We start from the raw sequence: 27252 nt of genomic DNA on the forward strand, positions 1-27252 counted from the left end.
TTCTTTGTAATACTTTAAGCAATAAAACAAAATTTAAAAAAAAAGAAAGTAGACAAAAATCTTGAATAATGAGAAAACTGGTTAATATACTAATAAATTATGAAGTTTTGCCCTTCTAGAAATTTTTTGATGTACTATAGGAACTAAAATGCTAAAAAAAAAAATACAAAACAAAAAAATGTATTACTCATAGGTATTTATGAACTTAGTTAAAAACAAATTTCTTTTCTGTGGTCAAGAACAGCTATAAGACACTTAACCAACTGTTCTCTTTATATCATGTAAGATAAACAAACAAAAAATGCTAATTTTTATTCAACAAAACATTATACAGTAAATAATGTCTAAAAAGTTTTCAATACATAACTCTCAAGAAAAGAAAAAATATTATCAGTAACATATTAACATAAAAATTACTGTTTTATCATTACTAATCACAACTTACTGGCATTGTCTACAAATTAATACAAACTTCACTGTAAACTTTCAGAAGTTCACGATGCTGTAAGTTTGTTTTTTATTCACTTGTTTTGTTGGTTTTTGTTTTGTTTATTTGTTTACCAGTTCCATACTTAGGACTGAACCCAATGACACTCATTTATATAATCTTCATCAGGCCATTATTTTCATTTACTAAACTTGTAGCAGAACCACAGTAATATAGAGATGACATTTTTAACATACAGAAAATTTCAGATACAGACGATTCATTTTCCAATGATTTTTTTAAAGGTTTGAAATAACTGAGTATACCTGAAGTTGCAGTTCTTTTTCCTTTTTCTTGAGCCATTTGGCGGATTTTTTTTTTCAGGTCAAGTCGTTCTTCCTCTAAACTTTCAATCTATAAAGTAAAAATGATTAGTATTTTTCTTTAGCTCAACAAGAAAAATAACCAATTGACTACTGCACTTGCCTCTTTCAAAAGAATCTGGTTTTCGGCTCGGTACTGATGCTGTTTTAAACTTTTGCTATTTCTAAATTCAGTTAAATCAATCATTGTCTTCGGTTCAAGGCCTAAAATAGAAAGTAATGTGATTAAAACCTTATCAACATTCAAATGAACTACAAAAGATTCATATAGCAGCTAGTTATCATAAAGCAACTCATTATAATTTATTAAGTCAGCATCACTACAGAAGAGGGTATATTTTGTGGAAGAACTTTCCTGATGTTTGAACTATAACCCTCCAAGTTTAAATTTTGTCACAATTATTGATGAAAATCCTGACAAAAAATATTTAGGATCTATCTTGTCTATGTTTGCCTGTCAGTGAGGTACTATAAATGTAGTAATTAACATAATTAAGTCATAGGGATAAAACCCTATAACTATATATATTTTGGCTTGTTGTCAGGGATATATTAAAATCAACCCGAATAAAGAGTTAGTGCAGTGCCTGGCACATAGTAGTCATTATTTAATATTAATATCAAGAATATTGGCTGCTCTGCTTGTGGAGTAGCCACTCTCTGTCTCAGTGCTTCACTAATACACTCTCTTTCGTATATTATCATGACTAATCTGGTGCTTCCAGTGTGCATGTCTCATAACTTTCTATTACTTAAGCAGCTATGTTCTGAAAACTAGACATTAAGACTGTCTCAAATAATTATAACCAAGTTTTGCAGCCTTTACAGTACAGAAAATCTGCTGTTTTGACAGCTATCTGGATGGCTCAGTCAACTTTAGGAACTTCCAGATCGAAGCTGGCTATCAAGTGATAAGTCATCTATCAGAAGTGTAACTTGAGGTCCTAGCACAACTCTGGGTCCTAGTCAGACACATTTTTACAGATAAATCGTCTGTATAAAATATTTACTTTTCTTTCCTCTAGATAACAGTTTTTTACAGATGATCACATTAATTCTAAGAAAGCATTAACTGGTATTTACCAAGTAAAATAAAATCATTATTTAGATCTTTATTTTCAGTTTAAAGTAGCAATTTAGATTGGAATGGCAAAACATTAAAACTGGTAATATTCACTAATAAGGTATTTATTGAAATCAATATATAACTTCTCAAGCTATATTTCTTCTTAGAATCAATAGTAACCTTAAAATACTCAACCGAAGAAAAACTTAAGCAGTCTAAATTATAAAAGTTAAGTACTTAAAAGTCTTAAAAAGGTTTATATAGTATTTCTAAATGTCCTCAAGAATTCTTATGAAACAAAGGCATCTTACAAACTGACATGGGTCACATAGACATTACTCTGATTGAAAAAAATTAAAGGGTTCACTTTTAATATGTGGTATTAACTTAGCAGACTTTCATTTTTAGACCAGCAGTTACTACTGAGGAGATCCTGGCCTGCACAGAGCAGTGCTCCAGGCCTGCCCCCCGCCATCCCAACCCTACCAAATCCCCAATCCCACGTCAATCAGAGTAACTCCACTTTTATTTGTTTTAAACATTTTTATAAAAGAATGTATTTTTTTTAAGACAACTATTTAAAAATAATAAACAATCAAAAAGGAAAACTGAAAATGACTTGACAATTAGGATTGAGCAAAATACATATCTTAAAAGATGACTCACCCACACGCTCTCTAAGTGCCTCATTTTCATCGAGGAAATCATTGATCTTCATCTCAAGTTTATTGATTTCCTTTGTCAATCCTTCAATCTCTCGATCTCTTATTTTAATTTGGTTTTTACAATTCTTTATTTCAATAACAGCATCTTCTAAACCATATACTCCCTAAAAAATATCCATCTAATTTAAATATAACATGATTTATTTGGAATAAATTATTAAACTCATGAATTTATTTTCTTATTAAGTCTGTGGGAAAGTGCACATATACCTAAGGTTTGCATCATTAAACTGTGTTTTTTATTGTGCTTTTTAAAAAAAGTCCAATAATGATGACAGAAAATGGAAGATTTGAAACTTCTCAAAACAGCACCCTAATGGCAAAGTGACTCAGAATATTACATTAAAAGGATTCACAAAACATAAAAAATAAATACTAAGGGTCAATCAGCAATACCATTACAATATGTAAATCATTTCTTGCCTTACTTAGTGGTAATCAGATTTTAAAATATTAAAAAAAAGTACAAAGTCAGGCTGTGTTGCCATGGTAGGCAATAAAACAGTCCTTGTTATAACTTTTATCAAACTAACCAGGTGTCACATCTACATAGTGGCATACTGACACAGATTACAAAGAACCTAACCTTGCTGCCTCACCAAAGCTGATTATCTGGCAGATGGTTTGAAAATAATTCTCCTGCCAAAAAGTAAATGCTACTCAAAAGTTTGAATACTTTAATATAAATTGATTAGGATAATCTTTTTTAAAAAATATATATTTTATTGATTTTCTACAGAGAGGAAGGGAGAAGGATAGAGAGCCAGAAACATAGATGAGAAACATCGATCAGCTGCCTCCTGCACACTCCCCACTGGGGATGTGCCTGCAACCAAGGTACATGCCCTTGACCAGAATCGAACCCGGGACCCCTGAGTCCACAGGCCGATGCTCTATCCACTGAGCCAAACCTGTCAGGGCAGGATAATCTTTATTATATTTCTGAAATGCTTTTAGATGGTATGCAGTAATTGGCATAGGACAGTTTAACTGTGTCAAGAAAAATTCTAAACTTGATTGACAAGATAAGAATACGTACAGATTCATAATCTTTTAATCGCTTCAGAGTCTCAACTAGTTCCTTATCCTTTTCCTTAGCATCAGCCTCAGCCAGTTCAGCTGTTCTCTCAGCCTCTTTAGTCTTCTCTTCTAAAATTTGAACCTTAGATTGCATTTTCATATAATGAGTCTGTTGAGAAAGTGTTGAAGCACCTACAAGGTACAAGTGAAAATCATAAATGAGTTGAATTGATTACTCATTCCTTTAAATCACTGATTCCAATACAGGTGCAGAAAAAGTGATATATTACTAAAAAAGCCCTTTTAATATCACAATTTCTTATTTACAAAATAAAGCTTTAATTTGGTTGTATTAATAAAACAAACTAAAAAAATAAAGTTCAACAAAATCTCAGCTGAAGGGTTATGGATTGTAAAAGATTGCAAAACACTGCTATACAAAGAATGATCACTATGCAAAGACTGCTAACATTTTTCTAATATTTAACCTTTGTCCACTGTATGGAATTTTAGCTGGACATATGACCACATAACTAATGCGATACAGACAGAAAAGCCATGTGCACATTTCAAGAAATGGGTGGGTTTTTTAGGATTTACTGTCTTTTATTGAGAGCATCCCCTCCCCGCCTTTGCAGTCTCTAGACCACTCTTTCCTCTTATAGATCCTGTGTTTTAGCCTCAGAAAGACGGCTGGGGGCAGGGTTGCAGAGCACTGCTTGATGAGACCCACAAAGTGGCTGTAACTGCATGAACAGAGCCTGCAGATTGCAGCTCCTCATAGAGTGCCTTCATCTGGGCCACCTTCTCAGCCTCTTTCTGCCCATAATTCCGCTGCAGGATCTGGCGCTGTTCCAAAGAGGCCCGTCGCAGACACTGAACCGCAGCCAGCTGCATCTGTTGTCCTGGATGTCAATGCCAATCTTGTGTGTCACACTAGAGTCCCCAAAGAGGTCAAGGTAGTCATCCTTAATGTGAAAGAGCTCTCCCATCTCCAGCAGGAACTTCTTGGCATTGGCATGTTCCTTCTCTTCTCAATGCCCACCATATACATGGCAGCCACTACAAGAAGGCAGAGTAGAAAGCTAACTTATACTTAACAACAGATTTGTAGCTCCTTTCAGTGAATATGCCAATACCCATGTTGCCCTGCAGTGCTGTGATGAAGTCCAGGCTCTGTCCAATCTCAGCTTGATAGGAACTCTGCAGAAAGAGCTTGATTAGGTTCGACTAATAGGCTGCTCCCAGCAGAACTTCAGCAGTTGGTAGATACATGCTTCCATAAGCATAGCATGACGGATGACATCCAAACCTATGCCTGGCTTCTGATACCAGCAGATCTAGCCCCTGTCAGGTGAGGGATGAATCCACAATGTTGTCTGACACCAGAAAGAAAGCCTGGAGCAGTTCCACACACCAGCCCACAATTATGCCTCCTGGAGACCATGAGCATCCTGCTTTCTGGGTTCCACCAGGTCCTGGAGTGTTATGAGTACCTTCACATCCCGCTGGTACTTACCCTCAATTACATTGTACTCCAGGACCTCCTTGAGCCAGACAATAGCATCCTTGTATCTGGGTGCCCCATGTCACCCTCAGTTAATACCCTGACAATCTGGGATAAGTGCTGGATGAAATTCTGCTTTTTTTGGTCATAAACATCCAACTTCTGGTCTCCATTCATTCTGTTCCTGGATGCTGGCCAAGAAATGCTTTTAAAGGAAAGAAGTGAATCTTTCTTTTCTCTTTCCTCCCTCCTGGCAGCTGGAATATATGCATTGAGGCTGGAACTCCCATGGTCTTCTTAGGACAGGAGATGGAAACCAGATTTCAAGATAGGCAGAGTATATAGACTATCTGATATCTGATTTGTGCAGTTATCACACTAACCCTCAACTAGTTGTCTCAATTTTGTTTATATCATGAAAACAGAGATTTCTATCCTGCTTAAACCATTGTTACATTTGATATTTCTGTCACCTGCAGCTAAACTTAAACCTAACTAATAGCTAAAAAAAATCACTACTTTATTATCTTAACAAACTAGACCAAAATATAGTATTCCTATCATTGTAAAATTTATTGACACAAATAATTCTTATACTCATCCATAATAAACATCTACTGATTTATTGGGTATATACTTACGTATTGGTATTGGACTAGTGTGGGAGATCACTTTTGTATAAGAAATGAGCCCTACCCTAACCAGTTTGGCTCAGTGGATAGAGCGTCGGCCTGCGGATTGAAGGGTCCCAGGTTCGATTCCGGTCAAGGGCATGTACCTTGGTGCGGGCACATTCCCAGTAGTGTGTGTGCAGGAGGCAGCTGATCAATGTTTCTCTCTCATCAATGTTTCTAACTCTCTATCTCTCTTCCTTCCTCTCTGTTAAAAAATCAATAAAATAGATTAAAAAAAAAAAAAAAAGGAGCCCTGTTCTCTGGAGTGAATAGCCTAGCCTTAGATGGAGAATGTGACAGAGGCTGAGTGGTCCCCAATATCCATTCTCCCTTTCTTCCACATGGCCCTCCATAACATTTACCTGCCTATACTTCAGTATGTGCTCTTTGCCTCTTTCCCCTTCTTCCTTCATCTTGCTGCCTGAAACGTGGATGTGACACTAAAGCTCCATTTCAAATAAGTCAGATGAGGGCAACGCCCCTGTGCAATGGTCTTGATTTAGGTATTTCCTAATTCCAATGCACAAATGAGGAATACATTTCTATCTTGATTTTGTTACTATTTTTTCTGATCTGTTTCTGACAGCTAAACCTAATCCTAACCAATGAAAGGGGAAAGACCATTAGCTGTCATATTTACAAGTTGATCAAGATATAGAGTATACTCCAATACACACATCTGTGGGCTTTAGAGGTCAAATGCTGTGACTGACTGAGGTGTCATTAGATAAGATCTCTTCCTTATTCAACAGCAGAGATTAATTGCCACTTTCTCCTGTTGGCTGGAGTATGTAACACCCATAATATCAGTCATCCTTTTAAAACACTTTAAACTACCGTCAAAGTATAATTCTAATACATACATAATACACACACATATAGAAATATGTATACAAGTGGGTCTTGATGTTGCTCAACAATCACACTACATTTTCCTAGTCTGTTCATTCTTCCACATGACCACTTCATATTTCCTCTTTTCTATTCTCTCCTCAAACTTCTAAAACATATTCCCCTATCCCCACTTTCAGCTGAAAACCTTGCTTCCTGTTTACTGAGAAAACAGAAGCAATCAGAGAAATTCTGCAAGTTCTCACTGAAACGTGGAGTTCGGGGTGCAGACTTCTTCTGTCAGTTTCTGCCCTACAAAGTTTGAATAAATTTGTGTACAAAAACGCTTCTTTAATAAAAAACGTAGAAGTTTATTGGAAGCAGATACAAACTCCAAATGGGAAAGGCTTGCTTTCTTCCTCTTTCATGGGAAAAAATCCAAAATTTGAATCTGTAATTTGTAATTTGTTGAGTCTTTTTGTCTCTGAGTTCCTATAGGCTGTAGTTTTTTGTCTGAGGTATTTATTATGTATTCTGAAGACCATTCTTTTCCTTATTGTGTCTCTTCCACCATGGAACCTTAGTCTTGTAATAAGTTTTCACGATACCCATTTTCATGTTGTTGTTTTTTTGGTTATTTTATTTGTTCCGGTTGGAGTTATTTTAGACCACCCTATGGCTTCCTTTTAGTTGTCCTAGCCAGAGATGTTTTATTACCCCTTAGGTCAGGGCTGTTTTAGATCTAACTTATGGCTGTTTTAGTTGTTCAGGCCAGAAATGCCTCCATCCTTCTTGGACCCTGCCCCCCTTCTTGTCTTAAGCTAGTTGACCCTTTTCATCACCATCAAGGCCAATCAGGGGTGGTGCGGGCCAGGGGGAGGGGCCACAGGCGGGGCAGTAGGCTGGCCGGCCCCACCACCTGGTGGAACTCCCAGGCAAGGGGACAATTTGCATATTAGCCTTTTATTATATAGGATTATTGCAATAGTTTTATAACAGGTCTCCCTGATTCTGTCCTTACCCCTCCTATACTCTATGGCAGACACAGCCTAAGTCAAATTATATCACTTCTGTCTTCAGAAACTTTCTTTAGTGTCCCTTCTCACTTAAAAAAAAGCCAAAGTCTTTACAATGAACTTTAAGGCTCCATATGATATGACTCCTGACTATTGATTTCTGATCTCTTCACCAACCACTGCCCACTTGGCACTCTGCTCCAGTCACAAAAGCTTGTTGTTCCTCAAACATACCTGGTACACTCCTGCTTCAGCACCTTTGCACTTATATCCACTACTTAGGTGACATTTACATAGCTCACTTCCTCACTCCCTTTAAGTTTTTGTTCAGATATCACACCAACCACACCACCAACCACAATCACCATGCTATCACTGACAGTTACATACACACACATAGGCTCACCCATTAGCTCTCCTTTGTGCCTATTTCTTTTATCTTCAGGATTATAATAAACTAGAGGCCCAGTGCACGAATTCGTGCACTGGTGGGATCCCTCGGCCTGGCTGCTGATCGGGCCAATCGGGGCTGATCGGGGCCGGCCAGCCAGGGGGGAGGGACTGTGGGAGGTTGGCCGGGCCGTGGGAGTTTGGCTGTGGAAGCACACTGATCTCCAGGGGGCAGCTCCTGCATTGAGCATCTGCCCGCTGGTGGTGGTCAGTGCATCATCATAGTGACCAGTCATTCGTTCGACTGGTCATACCGGTCACTTAGGCTTTTATATAGATAAATATATCATAAACTTACTGTGAATAGTTTGCATTACTGTGCTCTGATATATCTATGGTATGCAGTACTGTGGAAGTAGAAGACCACTGATGTTTTACAGGCTTATGTTCAGAGGTCTTAATGTGTTAAACAAGGTAGTATGACCCAGGATAGGAAGAATATGATAAGACATTAAGTTGGGTAAGATTAATTCAAATGTTGACAAGTCAAATTACCCTGAAAACTAGGTGCAATGCTGCTACATTGATCAAAACTTTATTGTTTTCCATTTTATATTAATTATTAAAAGGGGTTTTAAATAAAAAAAAATCAATTATATCATCATTTTCATTTCTTTCATTCAGCCAACCTAGTAATAAAGGTTAATGTGATTTTCATTGGAGAAAAATTATAGAAAACATCTGCATGATTTACGAATTGAAACACTAGGAGGATATGTAAAGTACTTAATGATATCCCATACAATTTTTTGAAAATATAATAAAATTCATATAGAGAAAAAGCAATAATATATCTATTGACATGACATGATTTTATTTTTTAAAAATATTTTAAAATGTGATGGTATATAAAATAATGATATACTTATAAAATATTAAATTACCTTTGTTTCTTTGGAGCTCATTTTTCAAATCTTCAATAATAAACGTATTTTTTTCCATTTCCTTTGTATATTGTTCTACTTGCTCAGTGAGCATCTTAATATGGCTGTCTCGTTCTTGTATACCCTATAAAATATTTTTTAATATTACATATTATCTTTTCATCAATATTAACACACATTTTTAAAGTAAGAAAAAAAGTAGGTCTTGCCAGCCAATGGGCTCGGTGGTTGAGTATTGACCCATGAACCAAGAAGTCACCAGATTGATTCCAGGTCACGGCACATGCCCGGGTTGAGCGCTTGATCCCCAGTAGGGGCATGTGTGCAATAGGCAGCTTAACCATGTTTCTATTTCTCTCCCTCTCCCTTCCTCTTTCTCTAAAAGTCAATAAAACATATTTTTAAAAAGAAATCCTTAAAATAAAAAGGTAGGTCTTGTTTTTTTATTAAGACTAGAATGTATTTTTTATGGGTCAAAACATGCCTTTTACTATCTTATATATCTCAATTGCACTATACAACATTAAGTACAATGCTGTCATTCTAATAACTTAAAGACGATTTAATGACTAACACTCCAGCAAACAGGAATTCTAGAACTCTAATATTTGTAGCTTCTTAGGGTTCCTTTTATGTTACTTTTTCCCATCATCCACCCAATTCCATCTTTTTTACCATTTTGTATGTTTGTGTTTAGCCCTGTGCATCCTCACTTACTTAACTTAGCTTTTAACCCTGCAGAACTCAAAATCATTGTCCCCTGAAATTGTTATTCACCAAATACTTCCAAAATTTCCTTCTCTTTTGAATTATGACTATAGAGCACTGAAAATGAAAGTGTGAATTCTTTCTCTACAAATACATTTGTACTAAAACTAGAAATGCTTATGTAGTACAGTCTTATAACCACACTTTTAGCCTATTTCACATTGTACAGGATATTTCAGCACTAAAATACAATATAATAAACTTTAATAACAGAGTATTAAGATGTTTTAAACTTCTAAAAGTTTTTAATAGTTTCATATTAAATAATTCCAAAATCAAAACAATGAATATATTATCTATATCAATGCAGAAAAGTACACAAAATAATTATATTCCCAACTCAAAACTTAATTCTAATTTTTTTGTGGGACTGGATGGTATAAGAAACTTCAAGAGACTTTATTATATATCCAATAGTGCAAGCCACTATAATTGGCACTGGTGATATAATGACAGTGCAAGGTTTCATAGCCAACTTTAATAAAACAGATTGATAAACCAAATTTTACCTGTTGTAGAGCCATAACATTACTTTTATCAGCATCAAGCTGGGCATTTTTCAGTTTCTCCCTTAGGTTATGTAACATTTGCTGATATTCAATAATTTCATCATCTTTAGAAGACAAAATTAACTGGAAATAAATGAAAAAGGACCTGTTACGTAAGAGAAAAACGAACAAACCATTCCTCAATTGTGATAAATACTCTAATATATACCATCAGGAGATTTAAAAAAAATACAGGAAATACAATTCTTTGAAGTGAAAAAGTAACAACTGTTGAGTAATCATTGTTCCTTTTGTGTGTACAACTTGAATTTCAAATAGGAAATGATTCAAAAATACATACTGTGGTTTTTGCTATTCTAGAAATTGATTCTCTAAACAATCTCAAACTTTCAAAACCCATTCCTAAAACAAGAAGTTACAAATACTTCCATGTATTACAAAAAGTTTTGTACAACTAATCTTTTTTTTTACATATATATTTTATTGATTTCAGAGAGGAAGGGAGAAGGAGAGGGAGATAGAAGCATTAATGACGAGAGAGAATCACTAATTGGCTGCCTTCTGCATGCCCCACACTGGGGATTGAGCCTGCAACCCGGGCATGGGCCCTGACAGGGAATTGACAGTGATCTCCTGGTTCATAGGTCGACACTTAACCACTGCCACACCAGCCAGGCAGTATAACTAATCTTTATGAAGGAAACATTAAAGTACCACTGAGAAGCATAAAATACCTTGAATGAATGAAAGGTATCTTATAGTGTTGTATGAAAGGAGAGGTTAGCCCTCCCCATGACAAGGATGGAAAAGATGCTCGGGCATGACAACATGCATAGGATTAAGGCATTGCCACCTACTTCACAGCAGCTAACCTTTGTTTTTTAATATTGTATTGCGTATTTGAAAATAGTTAGGAGAGTGGATCTTGAAAGTTTTCATCATACAAAAAAACTGTAACTATATAGTGATGGATGTTAACTGAATTTATTGCAGTGATGATCATTTTCCTATATATACAAATATGAAATCATTACACTGTGCACTTGAAATAATGTTATGTTATGTCAATTACACCTCAATTTAAAAAAAAGAATCTTGTGTTCTTTGCTAGTAGGACCAAATATCAACAGCAATCTATAAATTCATTTATAAATTGAATACATACACAATAAAATAACAAATATTTTTTAAAACTATTTCTAGCCTAGCCAGTTTGGCTCAGTGAATAGAGCATCGGCCCATAGACTGAAGGATCTGAATTTGATTCTGGTCAAGGGCACATCGCCCGGTTGCAGGCTCGATCCCTGGCCCTGGTTGGGGCGTGTGCAGGAAGCAACTAATCAATGTGTCTCTCTCACATCAATGTTTCTCTCTCTGTGTCTCTCCCCCTCCTTTCCACTATCTCTAAAAATCAATGGAAAAATATTCTTGGGTGAGGATTAACCAAAAAAAATATATGTATATACACACATATATATAAAATTTGTATTAAAAAACACATTTATAGGGAAGAGTCTAAAAATAGAAAAATGAGAACAGCTTTTTCCAAATATTTACACATAACAATAATTAAAACAAGTGTACATGGTTAAAAATAGATCAATCGATATAAAAAAAGGAAGTACTAATATAAATTCAAATTGAACAGGAGTTTGTTGTAATAAAAATGGGACCATATTTTAGTAGGAGAATGATAAAATATTCAATAAATTATGTTTGGACAACACTAGCTCTAAGTGCATACATATCTCATTTTTTATACCAAAATGAATTACATATACTTCAAAGATCTAAATGTGCTCTCATAGCCAGTTAGCCTGGAGGTCAAATCACCCCCGGTATTGCCGACATCAATCAAGGCTTAAAGGCAACAAGACTGCGCACAAAGACCACTAGGGAGTGTGCCAAGAAAGCATAAAAAATGCGGAGACAAAGAAACAGGACAAAACTGTCAATGGAGGATATTGAGTTCAGAACCACACTTTTAAGGTCTCTTAAGAACTGTCTAGAAGCTGCCGATAAACTTAGTAAGGCCCTCGAAAAGACTGGTGAGACCGCCGATAAATGTAGTGAGATCCTCAAGAAATCTAATGAGACCCTCGATGTTGTGATAAAGAACCAACTAGAAATTAAGCATACACTGACTGAAATAAAGAATATTATACAGACACCCAACAGCAGACCAGAGGAGCGCAAGAATCAAGTCAAAGATTCGAAATGCGAAGAAGCAAAAAACACCCAACGGAAAAGCAAAATGAAAAAAGAATCCGAAAATATGAAGATAGTGTAAGGAGCCTCTGGGACAGCTTCAAGCGCACCAACATCAGAATTATAGGGGTGCCAGAAGATGAGAGAGAGAAAGATATTGAAAACCTACTTGAAGAAATAATGACAGAAAACTTCCCCCACCTGGTGAAAGAAATAGACTTACAGGTCCAGGAAGCGCAGAGAACCCCAAACAAAAATAATCCGAAGAGGACCACACCAAGACACATCATAATTAAAATGCCAAGAGCAAAAGACAAAGAGAGAATCTTAAAAGCCGCAAGAGAAAGAAACCCAGTTACCTACAAGGGAATACCCATATGACTGTCAGCTGATTTCTCAACAGAAACTTTGCAGGCCAGAAGGGAACGGCAAGAAATATTCAAAGTGATGAATACCAAGAACCTACAACCAAGATTACTTTATCCAGCAAAGCTATCATTCAGAACGGAAGGTCAGATAAAGAGCTTCACAGATAAGGAAAAGCTAAAGGAGTTCATCACCACCAAACCAGTATTATATGAAATGCTGAAAGGTATCCTTTAAGAAGAGGAAGAAGAAGAAAAAGGTAAAAATACAAAGTATGAACAACAAATATGCATCTATCAACAAGTGAATCTAAGAATCAAGTGAATAATCAATCTGGTGATCATAATAGAATCAGGGACATAGAAAGGGAATGGACTGACTATTCTTGGGGGGGGGGAGGGGTGTGGGAGATGCAGGAAGAGACTGGACAAAAATCGTGCACCTATGGATGAGGACAGTGGGTGGGGAGTGAGGGCGGAGGGTGGGGCGGGAGCTGGGAAGAGGGGAGTTATGGGGGGGAAAAAAGAGGAACAAATGTAATAATCTGAACAATAAAGATTTAATTAAAAACAAACAAACAAACAAAAAAAAGATCTAAATGTAAAAAATGGAAGTAAAAGATACTAGAATACGAGGAAATAATTTTATATTCAGAATCCTTTCTAATTATGATATAATGGCCAAAAGCCATAAAATATACAACTATATAATGCATAAAAAATATTTCATAGCAAAAAAATACCATAAGCCCACCCAGGGATGCCAAAAAAAAAAAAATACCATAAGCCAAAACACAAATGACAAACTGAAAGAATATAGTTGCAAAGTGTATCACAATTATACTTGTATCAATTTATTCTATAGATATAGATTTTCAAAATAATGAATATACAAAGATATTTCATTAAAATAGTTTCCAGTAAAAATTGGAAACCTCCTAAATATTACACTAAGAAAAATTACACAGCCATTAAAAAGAACAATGCAATATTATATGCACTGATATAATGTTTCTTAAAAAGCAGCCTGGCCTGTGTTGCTCAGTGGTTGAGTAGACCCATGAACCAGGAGGTCACAGTTCAATTCCCAGTCAGGGCACATGCCTGGGTTGTGGGCTTGATCCTTGCTGGGGGGCGTGCAGCCAATCAATGATTCTCTCTCATCATTAATGTTTTTCTTTCTCTCTCCCTCTTCCTTCCTCTTTCTGAAATCAATTAAAAAAAAAACATTAAAAAACCTATTTATAAAAATTTTTAAAAATACTAAGCAAAAAGATAGATACTAAGAGGGTGGGCTAGAAAGAGTCAATGGGGAAAAAGCGGATGTATGTAATACTTTTAACAATAAAGATTTTAAAAAAGAAATATTTGAACAAAAAAAAGATACTAAGGAAAAACAAAGTACAAAAGAATACATATGCTACCATCTCTCCTCCCAAAATTAAATATGGTAAAAACAACTTTTTTTCCCTAGGGATTGGTAAATTATGCCTCACAAGTCAAATCTGGCCTGCTACCTATTTTTGTAAAGATGTGTTAGTACTTTGCTCATTCATTTATGTATTGTCTACAATTGCTTTCACGCTATAATAGAAGAGTTGAGTAATGATACCAAAGACCAAATGGTCTAAAATATTTATTCCCTGGTCTTTTACAGGTTTATTGTCCTCAAATTGATTCTATAGGACTCATTTGCCTTTGTTTAAACTATAGATTATCTGAGCTTCCCAAGTGATAACCAATTCCAAATAACCAGTAAGATTTATGTGAACCCTGTTAGAAACACTGACTAAAGTGATGGCTTTTATAATTAAAACCAGAGGCCCAGTACACAGATTTGTGCACTGGTGGGCCTCTAGGCCTGGCCTGAGCTCTCTCACAATCCGGGACCCCTCGGGGGATGTTGGGGGCCCAGTGCACAGATTTGGCCCAATCCCTGCAGGCCAGGCCGAGGGACCCCACTGGTGCACGAATCCATGCACCAGGCCTCTAGTATGCATATAAGAACTTTGGTTAATCTCTTCCCACCCTTCCCCCTTCCCCCACCCCTCTGCGATTCATCAGTCTGTTCCATGTTTCCATGCCTGTGCATTGAGTGTCTGCCACCTGGTGGTCAGTGTGCATCATAGCTACTGGTTGAATGGTCAGTCACTTAGGCTTTTATATATATAGCCTAGAAGCCCGGTGCACAAATTCATGCACGGGTGGGCCCGCAACTGAGGCCTATTGTGGGAGGCCGGCTGGCTGGGGGAAGGGACCCCGGGAGGTTGGCCGGACTGAAGGACTGCAGGAGGTTGGCTGGTTGGGGGGGGGGGGGGGGGAGAGGGGGCGCGGGGCGGAGCAGGACTGTGGGAGGTTGGCCGGATGGCGCCCCCTGATCGGGGCCATCAGGGGGCTGGCCAGGGGGAGGGGCTGCAAGAGATTGGCTGTGGGAGTGCACTGATCACCAGGGGGTAGCTCCTGTGTTGAGCGTCTGACCCCTGGTGGTCAGTGCAGGTCATAGCAATTGGTTGGCTGGTCATTCCGGTCATTTGGTCATAAGGGTTGCTTAGGCTTTTATAAATATAAATATAATTTATTCAGAATCATTTCAGACTTTTTGAAAATATGTAACTGTTAGGATCCTACTTCTGATATGGTAAGGATGGGGATATGCTGTGGTTGGAGAGCAGTGAGGAGGAAGACATTTTTGAAAAGACATCACAGATGATTCTGAAAGATCCCTTTCCTTACTCCCATTCCCACTGAATGCCAAAAGCTTAATTACTCTGACATGGAAGGAGAGGCAGAAAAACTGGCTACACTAAAATGTAACCTGGAACTACATATCTAACGTATTTAAGGTAACTATGATTTATGTTAAAGTAATTAAGTCTATTTAGAACTGTCTATTTTAGATGACAAATACATTATAGTTTGGACTTAGATTTCTATCAAAAATTTTCGTTACAAGTTGAACTCACTGAATGTGGAAGAGCTCATTCAACAACAAATAAGCTAGAGGACTATGCAGGACAAAGGAGTTTTTCTAGCTAGGGCATTTAATACACTTTTTTAAATGCCTAATAAATATGTCATTAACTGTTATAAGGCCTTTAAAGAAAACAGGACTAAAAATTGAAATCTAAACTGCAAATGAAAAAACCATTATGTCAATTGAAAAAGGCACCTTCCATTCTTCTACTTTTGCATTAACAGCTACCATGATTGGATCATCTTCTTCATTTTTTGCTTTTAGAAGATCTGTAAGCTCCTGCACCTAGAAGGCAACAATCATCTCTAGAATTACTGCAAATTAGTGTAATATAAATACATTTATTATACATGAATACTTATAAGTATATTACACACACAATCTGCATTTACATACACATATACACATGTACATTATTAATGTATATTCACTAGTGGCTCAGTGCATGAAATTCGTACATGGGGTGAGGGGGGTCCCTCAGCACGGCCTGCACACTCTCCAATCTGGGACCCCTCAGCAGTCGGACATCCCTCTCACAATGTGGGATCACTGGCTCCTAACCGCTCACCTGCCTTACTTCCTGATCGCCCCTAACCACTCTGCCTGCCGGCCTGATCGCCTCCAACTGTCCCCCCTTCCGGCCTGATCACCCCTAAATGCCCCCCCTGCCGGCCTGATCACCCCCAACTGTCCCCCCCCGCCAGCTTGATCGCCCCCAGATGCCCCCCCCACCGGCCTGATTGCCTCCAACTGCCTCCCTGCCGGCCTGATAGCCCCCAACTGCCCCCACTGCCAGCCTGCATGCCCCCAACTGCCCTCCCCTGCTCGCCTGACTACCCCAAATACCCCCCTGTGCCAGCCTGATCGCCCCTAACCGCCTCTGCCTCGGCCCTGCCACCATGGCTTTGTCCAGAAGGACATCCAGAAGGTCTCCTGGAAGGTCTCCCTGTCTAATTAGCATATTACCCTTTTATTAGTATAGAGTATTGGAGCAGTTATCTAGTTAGAGTTGACATTTAATGGTTACTGCATCTTTAGAGTTGTATAATTATTTTTCATTACTAGAAAATTATATTTTTAAGTATTAATATATTTTCTTACATAAAGTTTAAACCCATGTGTGAACAACATATTGGTTTGACTTTTATTGTATATTTATGATGTAAAATTAAACTTTATGTTTCACAGTACTCCTAAGAGTCTTTGTAGAAAATTCCCATAATTATTAGCTTTGTAGGACTACTATCTACACCAGTGGTTCTCAACCTTCTGGCCCTTTAAATACAGTTCGTCATGTTGTGACCCAACCATAAAATTATTTTCATTGCTACTTCATAGCTATAACGTTGCTACTGTTATGAATCGTAATGTAAATATCTGATATGCAGGATGGTCTTAGGCAACCCCTGTGAAAGGGTCGTTCGACTGCCAAAGGGGTAGCGATCCACAGGTTGAGAACCACTGATCTACACATTCGTTACGTATCACCTATACGTCCTACATGGCAAGAATTATGAGGTACATGTAAGAAAATTAGAGAACTAGATATGGATAAACTAGAGGCCTGGTGCATGAAATTCTGTATGGGTAGGGTCCCTAAGCCTGGCCGGCGATCAGGGCTGATCGTGCCCTTCCGGCTGCCGGCCAGGGCCTTCCTTCCAGCTGCCAGCTGGGGCCTCCCTTCCCCAGCTGCAGGCTGCTGACTAGGGCATCCCTTCATTTCGTGCCACCTCCTGGTGGTCAGTGCATGTCATAGCAAGCAATTGAACTCCCAGTCCCAAGGGGACACTTAGCACATTAGCCTTTTATATATAAAGAAGATATATCAGCAAGGCAACGTATTACAGTATAAAATGACATACTGCAGCATAAAACAAAAATTCATATCCTAGAACGTTAAAGTACTATCTAGTTTCAAATAATTAGTAACAAGGCATTATGAGGTCTGTAAAAATAAGTTAGTTCAACAGAAATTCTTACTTGAAGCCGATAATGCTCATTTTCTTTTTTTAATTGGTCCATTATATTATCTGTCTGATGCACAATAGCTTTCATTCTATTATATTCATCAGTCATCTTCTCCATTTCCTGTACAGACTCTTCTAGATTTTTTCTCATTTCTTGATTCTGAACTTCAATTTTCTCATTAGCTTCTGTTAAAGTCTAAGAAAGTTAAAGATATTCTGATTAAAAACAATTTAAGAAACTGAAATTTAAGCTAAATTAAAATTAAATGGCATCATAAGTATCTGCTGGAGAAAAGAGAATTCTTCATAGATCTTTAGTATCAACTGTTGTTGACCAATTAAATCAAATTAATATCAAGAACACTTTACCTAAGGATCTTACTTCTTCTTAAACAATGCCCAAGATAGGCATATAAAAAGAATGATTTGCAAGATTTGCACCTTCCAAGATACAATTTATTTCATGTTTTACAAATACACAGTTATAGATTTATACAAAAGAATTTAAATGTAGGGCTAAATAGTTTAATACTATAATGAAATTAAAGTTTTATAAGAAGCACTGCCTTGAACTGACTTGTATCTATTTTACCTGAATTTCATCCAGATATTGAACAAGTTCATAGTTTTTTTTGGACAATTGTGATCGATAGTCACTGTCTTCTCCTCTTCTTGATAACAGTGTTTCTTTTTGTGAATCTATTTGTTTCTGATAGTCAATAACATCTTGACGAAGCTGTTCATTCTGATGGTAGACCAAATACAAAATTCTATTAAGAAACTATCCAGAAAAAGAAAATGTTATCCTCTAAAAAGTGATCTCAAAACATATCTTTAAAATTCCCAGATTTCACCACCCCTAAAGCCTCACCTTTTTCTTTAGACGTTTGTTCTCCAGAAAAGGACAGGAAAGAGTAATTAGAAATGAGAAAGGCAATATAATTAAAAATAATAATCAGAAATTAAAAAAAAATAAAGGGAAATTCTAAAAGGATGAGATATTATTTTGGATAAGCAAAGAAAGCAAGAATATTAATTATCAACAAAAAAACATCTTGATTGTGTTAAAAAGACAAAAATTCTTATCAAGATAAACAATGTACAAACATTATTTGGCTCAGAAAAACCAAATAATAATTAGAACTGACAAGATTTCATCAACAAAAATCTTAAAAGGATGCTGGATAAATATAAGAAAATAAGACAGAAATCCAGTCATATATTCAGTTAGGAAACTAACAAAGAATAGTTTATACAACAGGAAGCAAGATTTATCCAAATAGGCATAAGAGATGAATGTAGTACTTAATGGACTCACTTCTAGATTCATTTTCTACTTCCCTGACACAAAGTCATGTCATAAAATCAGCCAGTTTGAAAACATCACTTACTTAGATGATTCCAGTTCTGGTTACAGCATAAATTTTTAAAAAATTTTTTTAAAAGTATCTAAAATTTTTTTAAAAGTATCCACAGATACTAAAATTTTTTTTACCAACCTCTCTTCTTAATTTGCTGTTTTCATTTTCTGCTTCCTCATTTCGAAGAGCCAACTGAAAGAGCAAATGAATAAATAAAATTCAGCAGTAATTTAATATGCCAGATTTGCATCTAATAAATTTAAATTTTAAATCCTCTCCAATAAAGGAAAGTATATTTAATTACTAAGGACTTCATATCAACCCAAGACATAAATAATAAGACAAAATTTTTGAAAACTAAAAATTAGGAAGTAAAACAGGTTGAGTTCAAAAATTATAAAAATAAAAAGGCAAAAAATTCTAACCAAGGATACAGAAAGCAAAAAACATTATTCCTTCCTCTACCCATATATCCTAATAATGAATAGTGTTCTGTCCAAGCTCTTTATCATTTCACAGTTGTACTATGTCAGGGCTAGAATACTCTTTGCTCCCAGTGAACATTAAATTATTTATAAATATAAGGTAGTAAAACATAATGGTTAAAAAGAAGAAATTTGAAATCAGACTGGCCTAGGTTTATATACCTTGTTCAACACTTTCTAATTAAGTGTGAACAAGTCAGTTAACATCTCTGAAATTCAGTTTTCTCATCTCATATGTTGACATAGAATTAAGTATGATGCATATAAAGTCCTTAGCACAATATTCAATGCATGGAATATCAAAAAATTTTGAAGTGTTGTTCTCTTCTCCACATGTATATGATTTCATTTGTGACTCTTTTCTTTAGTTTCTCTAAACAGGCACATAGTATTACCACTATTGTGGATTTTTTTCACCTATGGTCAAATCCAATCTCTCTTATGACCTTTCACTTTTCTGCTTTTCCTCCTTATCTCAAGAAGAAGACAGAATCACAATGTGTGCCAACTATAATATATTTAAAAGTCTGTAATACATAACTAATCACAATATGAGATCCCTGATTGAACCTTGGATAGTGGGCAGGGAGACTATGATGGGCATTATTGAGTCAATAGATAAAATATATTATATTTCCCTACTATGCTAATTATAGAGCAGTTATGTTAGAAAATACCTCATTTGTCAAGTGAAACATACTGAATATTTAAGTATGAAGTATCATGATATCTGCATATTTAATATGAAGTATCATAAGATCTGAAATCAATTATCAATGGCTCAGCAATGAGAGAGAAATAAGTTTCTGTGTATAAAGACACACAGAATGTGGCACAATGTTAACTTCTGAGCCTATATGAACAGTATAAGAGTATTATTTTTCTTGCAATCGTTATGACGATATGCAGGTTTTTAAAATTTAAAGAAAATTCATAATAAAATGCAATGTGCTATATAAATCTTAAAAATTACTTCTTCTTATTATTATCTATAATAATAGAAGTATAATATGCTAATTAGACCAGATGTCTTCCTGGATGTCCTTCCGACAACCTTCTGGACGAAGCCAGGGTTGCTAGGGAAGCCCGGGTCCCGGGTGCCTGCCAATGGCTAGAGGGAAGCCCTGGTGCTGGGTGCCGGAGGGAGGCTGGTGCCGGCAGCCAGGGGAAAGAAGGCCTACTCTTGCACGATTTTCGTGCATCAGGCCTCTAGTCTATATAATAAAAGCCCAGCGACCATTATGGCGGAATGACTGGAACAACCAGTCACTATGAGGTGCACTGACCACCAGGGAGCAGACACTCAATGCAGGAGCTGCCCACTAGTGGTCAGTTCACTCCCACAGCTGGAGCGCTACTTAGCCAGAAATCAGGCTCATGGCTGATGAGCGCAGCAGCGGAGACAGGAGCCTCTCCCGGCTCCGTGGCAGTGCTAATGAGTAGCAAGACAAGTGGTAAGAAGCTAGCAGGCGGGAGGTTAGGAGTGAGGGGTCCCAGATTGCAAGAGGGCACAGGCCGGGCTGAGGGACCCCCCTCCCCACTCCCCCCACACACACAAATTTCGTGCATCGGGCCTCTAGTTATTATTATATGGGAGCTAAGAAACAGTCTTGCTGTTTTGAATTGAAACGTGTTAACAAGTAGAGAGATGTCAAGAACTTAAGGCTAAAGCATTTACCACCACCTACGCCCTTTTTTCCCCTTGGTTTTTGAAGCATCACACTCTTGTTAGTTGTCCTTCCTTGAGCTGTTCCTTGAAGCATCTCTTCCTACTTCATTAGACATTTCTATGTCTCAGAGATCTGCCTAACAAGAATTTCTATGGCTTCAATATCTAGACTGATAACCTACAAATCCTTATCATCTATCCAGTGTTTCTCGTGTACTCCATCTATCCAGTGGCCCAACCCAGAAAATTAGGTGGACTCCCCATTCCTCCCTCCTCACCAACAAGCAATCCTTCATCATGTCCAATTACATCTACATCACTCAAATGTATTTATGTCCCTAACCCCCCCCACTCAGTCATTACTTCAACACTTGCCTGAAATGTCTCTTAATTAGTCTTTATCCCTGTCAATCCACTCTCTACAAAGTAAACTTTAAAAGCATAGAATTGATCATGATATCCATGTGTTCAAAATTCTTCATTGGCTCCTTTCAAAAAAAGACCAAATTTCTCAGGAACAGGCCTTTGCTTATCTCTCCAGAGGATTATGAATGTTAAAAGTGAAGGGCAGACCCTGGACCATGTGACTCGGTTGGAGTGTCATCCTGTGCACCAGAAGGCTGGAGGTTCAACCCCCTGCCAGGGCTCGTAAGGAGGCACCCAATCAATGTATCTCTCTCACATTGATGATCGATATCTCTGTCTCTCTCTCTCTCTCTTTCTTCCTCTCCAAAATCATTTTTTTTTTAATTAAAAAACAAAACAGGAAGGCAGGATATAGTGCATTGATTAAGAGCACAAATTCTTGAGTAAGTTTGGATTCAAATCATGGCTTTATAACTTCTTAGTTGTGTAACTATAGGCAATTACCCTTTCTGTGTCTGTTTCTTCATCTGTAGCATGAAAGAAATGTCACCTATTTCATATAAGTATCAAATAAGGAATAATCAACTAATGTATATGTAGTGTCTGGCACATAGTAAGAACTCTACACTAGCTATTTTTATCTACATTCAAGCCAAAATAAATATTCTAGGTCTTAGCAAGTGCTTTATCTTCTACTCAGATGCGCTTTTCTTAACCACCATGTACATCCCATTGTCTTTGCCAGGCTACCTCCTACTTCAGGTCTCAGTTTACAGATCACTTCCTGAATATCAAAACTGATTTAGGTATTACTCCCCAGAGTATCCCAAAATATTCTTATATACATATGTACCCCCAAAGTATTATATTATCTCCATGTTACAATTATTATTGACAGCGAATATCATAGAGAAACAGAATACAATTAGTTGCCCACTATATCCCTAGTACTTAGCATATTATCTGGCATGCTGTAAATACTCAGTAAAACCGAATGACTGGTTATGAACAAAAAAGAAATTGTCAGAGCAACACATAGGCATATTAAGGAACCTAACAGCTGCAAAGTACGAAGGCCTGATTCACGTTTTCTGTGTGTGTGCCTATGAATAAAGATAGTAGTCTAAGATCTGAATGAACAGGTAGCTATGATTAGCTAAGGGTGTGTGATATGAGTAGTAAGAAGCTGACTAATATATGGGCCAGACAGAAAACCACACAACCAGACATCCCCCTAAGCAACTGTATTACTGTATAGCATATGTTGGATCCGTTATGATTATTAAGAAATCCACAGGTCTGTTATGTTTTACTCAGTCAACAAAACAGATAATGCTCTAAGAGTTTAATCCTAACCTTTAGATGGCATCAATCCATACTTTTTACACTGCATGATTTTTCAAAATTACATAGTAAAATAGACATATCAAGAATGGGGATACTTTTTCTTACAAATTAATTTATGATGGATTCTCTTTAAATAGCAAATCACCTAAAAATCTCTGTTGTTTACTTAAAATGTATAACCAATGGATGGAAGAAGATTATCAAGGTGTAATACAACATTGACCTTCTAAAGGACACAAATGTAGGAAAAGCTTCTGGGCATCAGGTATGGAACAGTTACCACAGGTAGGCATCCAATTCTGTACTAATTTTACTGACAGCTGAGCCAAAATTAAAACATGTTATTTTCTTAAATGACATAGAGACCAAAAAAACAATACAGAAAATCAATGAAACCAAGAGCTGGTTCTTTGAAAGGATAAACAAGATTGACAAACCTCTAGCCAGACTCACCAAGAAGCAAAGAGAGAGGACCCAAATAAACAAAATCAGAAACGATAGAGGCGAAATAACAACAGACCCCATAGAAATACAAATGATTGTTAAAAAATACTATGGACAGCTTTACTCCAACAAACTAGACAACCTGGAGGAAATGGACAAATTCCTAGAAAAATACAACATTCCAAAACTCAATCAGGAAGAATCTAAAAATCTCAACAGGCCAATAACTATGGAAGAAATTGAAGCAGTCATCAAAAAGCTTCCATCAAACAAAAGCCAGGACCAGACGGCTTCACAGGGGAGTTTTACCAAACATTCAAGGAAGAACTAAAACCTATCCTCCTCAGACTACTACAAAAAATTCAAGAGGAAGGAACACTTCCAAGCTCATTCTATGAAGCCAGCATCACCCTAATACCAAAACCAGGTAAAGAAAACGCAATGAAAGAGAATTACAGGCCAATATCCCTCATGAACATAGATGCCAAAATCCTCAACAAAATCTTAGCAAATCGGATCCAGCAGTACATCAGAAAGATCATACACCATGACCAAGTAGGATTTATCCCAGGGATGCAAGGATGGTACAACATCTGCAAATCAATAAACGTGATACATCACATAAACAAATTGAAAGAAAAAAACCACATGGTCATATCAATTGATGCAGAAAAAGCATTTGACAAAATTCAACACCCATTTTTGATAAAAACTCTCAGTAAGGCGGGAGTAGAAGGATCATACCTCAACATAATAAAAGCCATATATGACAGGCCCACAGCCAACATCATACTCAATGGACAAAAACTAACACCATTTCCCCTAAGAACAGGAACAAGACAGGGATGCCCCCTCTCACCATTCCTGTTCAACATATACTGGAAGTGTTAGCCATTGCAATTAGGCAAGAAGAAGAAATAAAAAGCATCCAAATTGGAAAAGAGGAAGTAAAACTGTCCTTCTTTGCAGACGACATGATATTATACATACAAAACCCTAGAGACTCCATCAAAAAGCTACTAGACTTAATACATGAATTTGGCAATGTAGCAGGATACAAAATTAACCCCAAGAAATCTGAGGCATTTCTATATACCAATAGTGAACTTTCAGAAAGAGAGATTATAAAAACAATCCCGTTTACCATCGCACCAAAAATATTAAGCTACCTAGGAATAAACTTAACTAAAGAGGTAAAAGACCTCTACTCAGAAAACTACAGGACATTGAAAAAAGAGATAGAGGAAGACATAAACAGATGGGAGAACATACCATGTTCATGGATTGGTAGAATCAACATCATTAAAAAGTCCATACTACCCAAAGCAAACTATAAATTCAACGCACTTCCCATTAAAATACCAACGGCATACTTCAGAGATCTAGAACGAACTCTCCAAAAATTCATCTGGAATAAAAAAAGACCCCGAATAGCTGCAGCAATCCTGAAAAAGAACAAAGTAGGTGGGATCTCAATACCAGATATCAAGATGTATTACAAAGCCACTGTTCTCAAAACTGCCTGGTACTGGCACAAGAATAGGCATATAGATCAATGGAATAGAATAGAGAGCCCAGAAATCGGCCCGAACCAATATGCTCAATTAATATTTGACAAAGGAGGCAAGAACATACAATGGAGCCAAGATAGTCTCTTCAATAAATGGTGTTGGGAAAATTGGACAGATATATGCAAGAAAATGAAACTAGACCACCAACTTACACCATACACAAAAATAAACTCAAAATGGATAAGGGACTTAAATGTACGACAGGAAACCATAAAAATTCTAGAAGAATCCAAAGGCAACAAAATCTCAGACATATGCCAAAGCAATTTCTTCACTGATACAGCTCCTAGGGCACTTGAAACTAAAGAGAAATTGAACAAATGGGACTACAACAAAATAAAAAGCTTCTGCACAGCAAAAGAAACCATCAACAAAACAACAAGAAAACCCACTGTGTGGGAAGACATATTTGCCAATGTCATATCTGATAAGGGCCTAATCTCCAAAATTTATAGGGAACTCATACAACTTAACAAAAGGAAGATAAACAATCTAATCAAAAAATGGGCAAAGGACCTAAATAGACACCTTTCAAAAGAGGACATTCAGAAAGCCAAGAGACATATGAAAACATGCTCAAAGTCACTAATCATCGAAGAGATGCAAATCAAAACAACAATGAGGTACCATCTCACACCTGTCAGAATGGCTATCATCAACAAATCCACAAACAACAAGTGCTGGAGAGGATGTGGAGAAAAAGGAACACTCGTGCACTGCTGGTGGGAATGCAGAATAGTGCAGCCACTATGGAAGACAGTACGGAGTTTCCTCAAAAAACTGAAAATGGAACTCCCATTTGACCCTGTGATCCCACTTCTAGGAATATATCCCAAGAAACCAGAAACACCAATCAGAAAGGATATATGCACCCCTATGTTCATAGCAGCACAATTCACCATAGCTAAGATCTGGAAACAGCCTAAGTGCCCATCAGTAGATGAATGGATTAGAAAACTGTGGTACATCTACACGATGGAATACTATGCTGCTCTAAAAAGGAAGGAACTCTTACCATTTGCAACGTCATGGATGGAACTGGAGAGCATTATGCTAAGTGAAATAAGCCAGTCAATAAAGGAAAAATACCACATGATCTCACTCATTCATGGATAATAGAGACCATTATAAACTTTTGAACAATAATAGATACAGAGGCAGAGCTGCCTCAAACAGATTGTCAAACTGCAGCGGGAAGGCCGGGGAGGTTGGGGGGCAGGAGGTAGGGGGGTAAGAGATCAACCAAAGGACATGTATGCATGCATATAAGCATAACCAATGGACATAGGACACTGGGGGATAGGGGAGGCTAGGGGACTGTCTAGGGCAGGGGGGAAAAAATGGACACATATGTAATACCCTTTGTAATACTTTAAGCAATTAAAAAAAAAACATGTTATTTTCTGACAGGAAATACGAACTTATCTACAAAAAAATGTTTTCCTCAAACAAAACTTAAGTGAACACAGCATAAATTATTTTATAAGGACTAAAGTAAGAGGTAATAGGAAATTATGCTCATATAAAAGATGAAATGTCATGATTTAAAGTATGCATTGGAAAAATAAATAAATAAATAAATAAAGTATGCATTGATTTACAAAATGCTGGCATTAGCACAACTTTTTAAGAACCTATATATTACCTAATGTGAAGTACACCTCAAAACAAGAAATCTTATTAATCATTATGAATAAATCATTAAAGGATTAATTTCTAAGTCTATTACTAATATAAATGGATTATAAAAAATACCTTTTTTCCCAAAATAAACTATGGCAGATATAAAAAACAATATTTCAAATGTCTATTAATTTCTCAATACCAATTTTCCAGACCAATTAATAAATTTTATGTAAAACTATTGTAATCCTGAGAAAAATGTACCTCCAAATATAAAGAATTAATCTCCAAGTCATATTCACTAGAAGTACCCGATCCATTATGAAGATGTGATGACCACACAAATCTATAATAATAAAAAGGTAATATGCTAATTAGACCAACGTCTCCCGGGCCTCATTCCAGACTTCCTACCTGATGAAGCCGAGGCCAGAGGGAAGCCAGTCCGGGTCCTGGGTGCCCGCGGACAGCCCGGGGGAAGCCAGCCCAGGTCCCAGGTGCCTGCCGGAGGCTGGAGGAGGGAAAACTGGGACCCGGGTGCAGGAGGGAAGCTGGTACTGGCAGCTGGAGGAAGGAAGGCCTACTCTTGCACGAATTTTCGTGCATCGGGCC

At 37.0% G+C, this 27252-nt stretch overlaps 1 protein-coding gene, 1 non-coding gene and 1 pseudogene across 9 annotated transcripts in view; 1 reads left to right on the forward strand and 2 right to left on the reverse strand.

Moving 5' to 3' along the window:
- The window catches only part of CEP290 (centrosomal protein 290), a 121235-nt gene that overhangs the window by 86278 nt on the left and 7705 nt on the right, over positions 1-27252 (reverse strand). For 7 of the 8 annotated variants that reach the window (XM_059683739.1, XM_059683735.1, XM_059683732.1 and 4 more), the window contains exons 7-16: positions 19274-19327; positions 18367-18519; positions 17788-17970; positions 16003-16092; positions 10261-10383; positions 8984-9107; positions 3641-3813; positions 2543-2705; positions 914-1014; positions 754-841 (exon numbers count right to left, since the gene is read on the reverse strand). In XM_059683739.1, coding sequence (XP_059539722.1) covers positions 754-841; positions 914-1014; positions 2543-2705; positions 3641-3813; positions 8984-9107; positions 10261-10383; positions 16003-16092; positions 17788-17970; positions 18367-18519; positions 19274-19327 — 1252 coding nt within the window. Of the gene's footprint in view, positions 1-753; positions 842-913; positions 1015-2542; positions 2706-3640; positions 3814-5140; positions 5483-8983; positions 9108-10260; positions 10384-16002; positions 16093-17787; positions 17971-18366; positions 18520-19273; positions 19328-27252 lie in introns of those variants that run through there. The other variant, XM_059683738.1, reaches the window with a different exon arrangement.
- On the reverse strand, positions 4211-5305 carry LOC132225795 (farnesyl pyrophosphate synthase-like; annotated as a pseudogene).
- Positions 11021-11143, forward strand: LOC132229068 (U6atac minor spliceosomal RNA). Its single transcript, XR_009451635.1, has one exon. It is a non-coding gene; the product is annotated as a U6atac minor spliceosomal RNA (small nuclear RNA).

The sequence above is a fragment of the Myotis daubentonii genome, chromosome 2 (assembly GCF_963259705.1).
Source record: "Myotis daubentonii chromosome 2, mMyoDau2.1, whole genome shotgun sequence".
In the NCBI taxonomy this organism is placed as follows: domain Eukaryota; kingdom Metazoa; phylum Chordata; class Mammalia; order Chiroptera; family Vespertilionidae; genus Myotis; species Myotis daubentonii.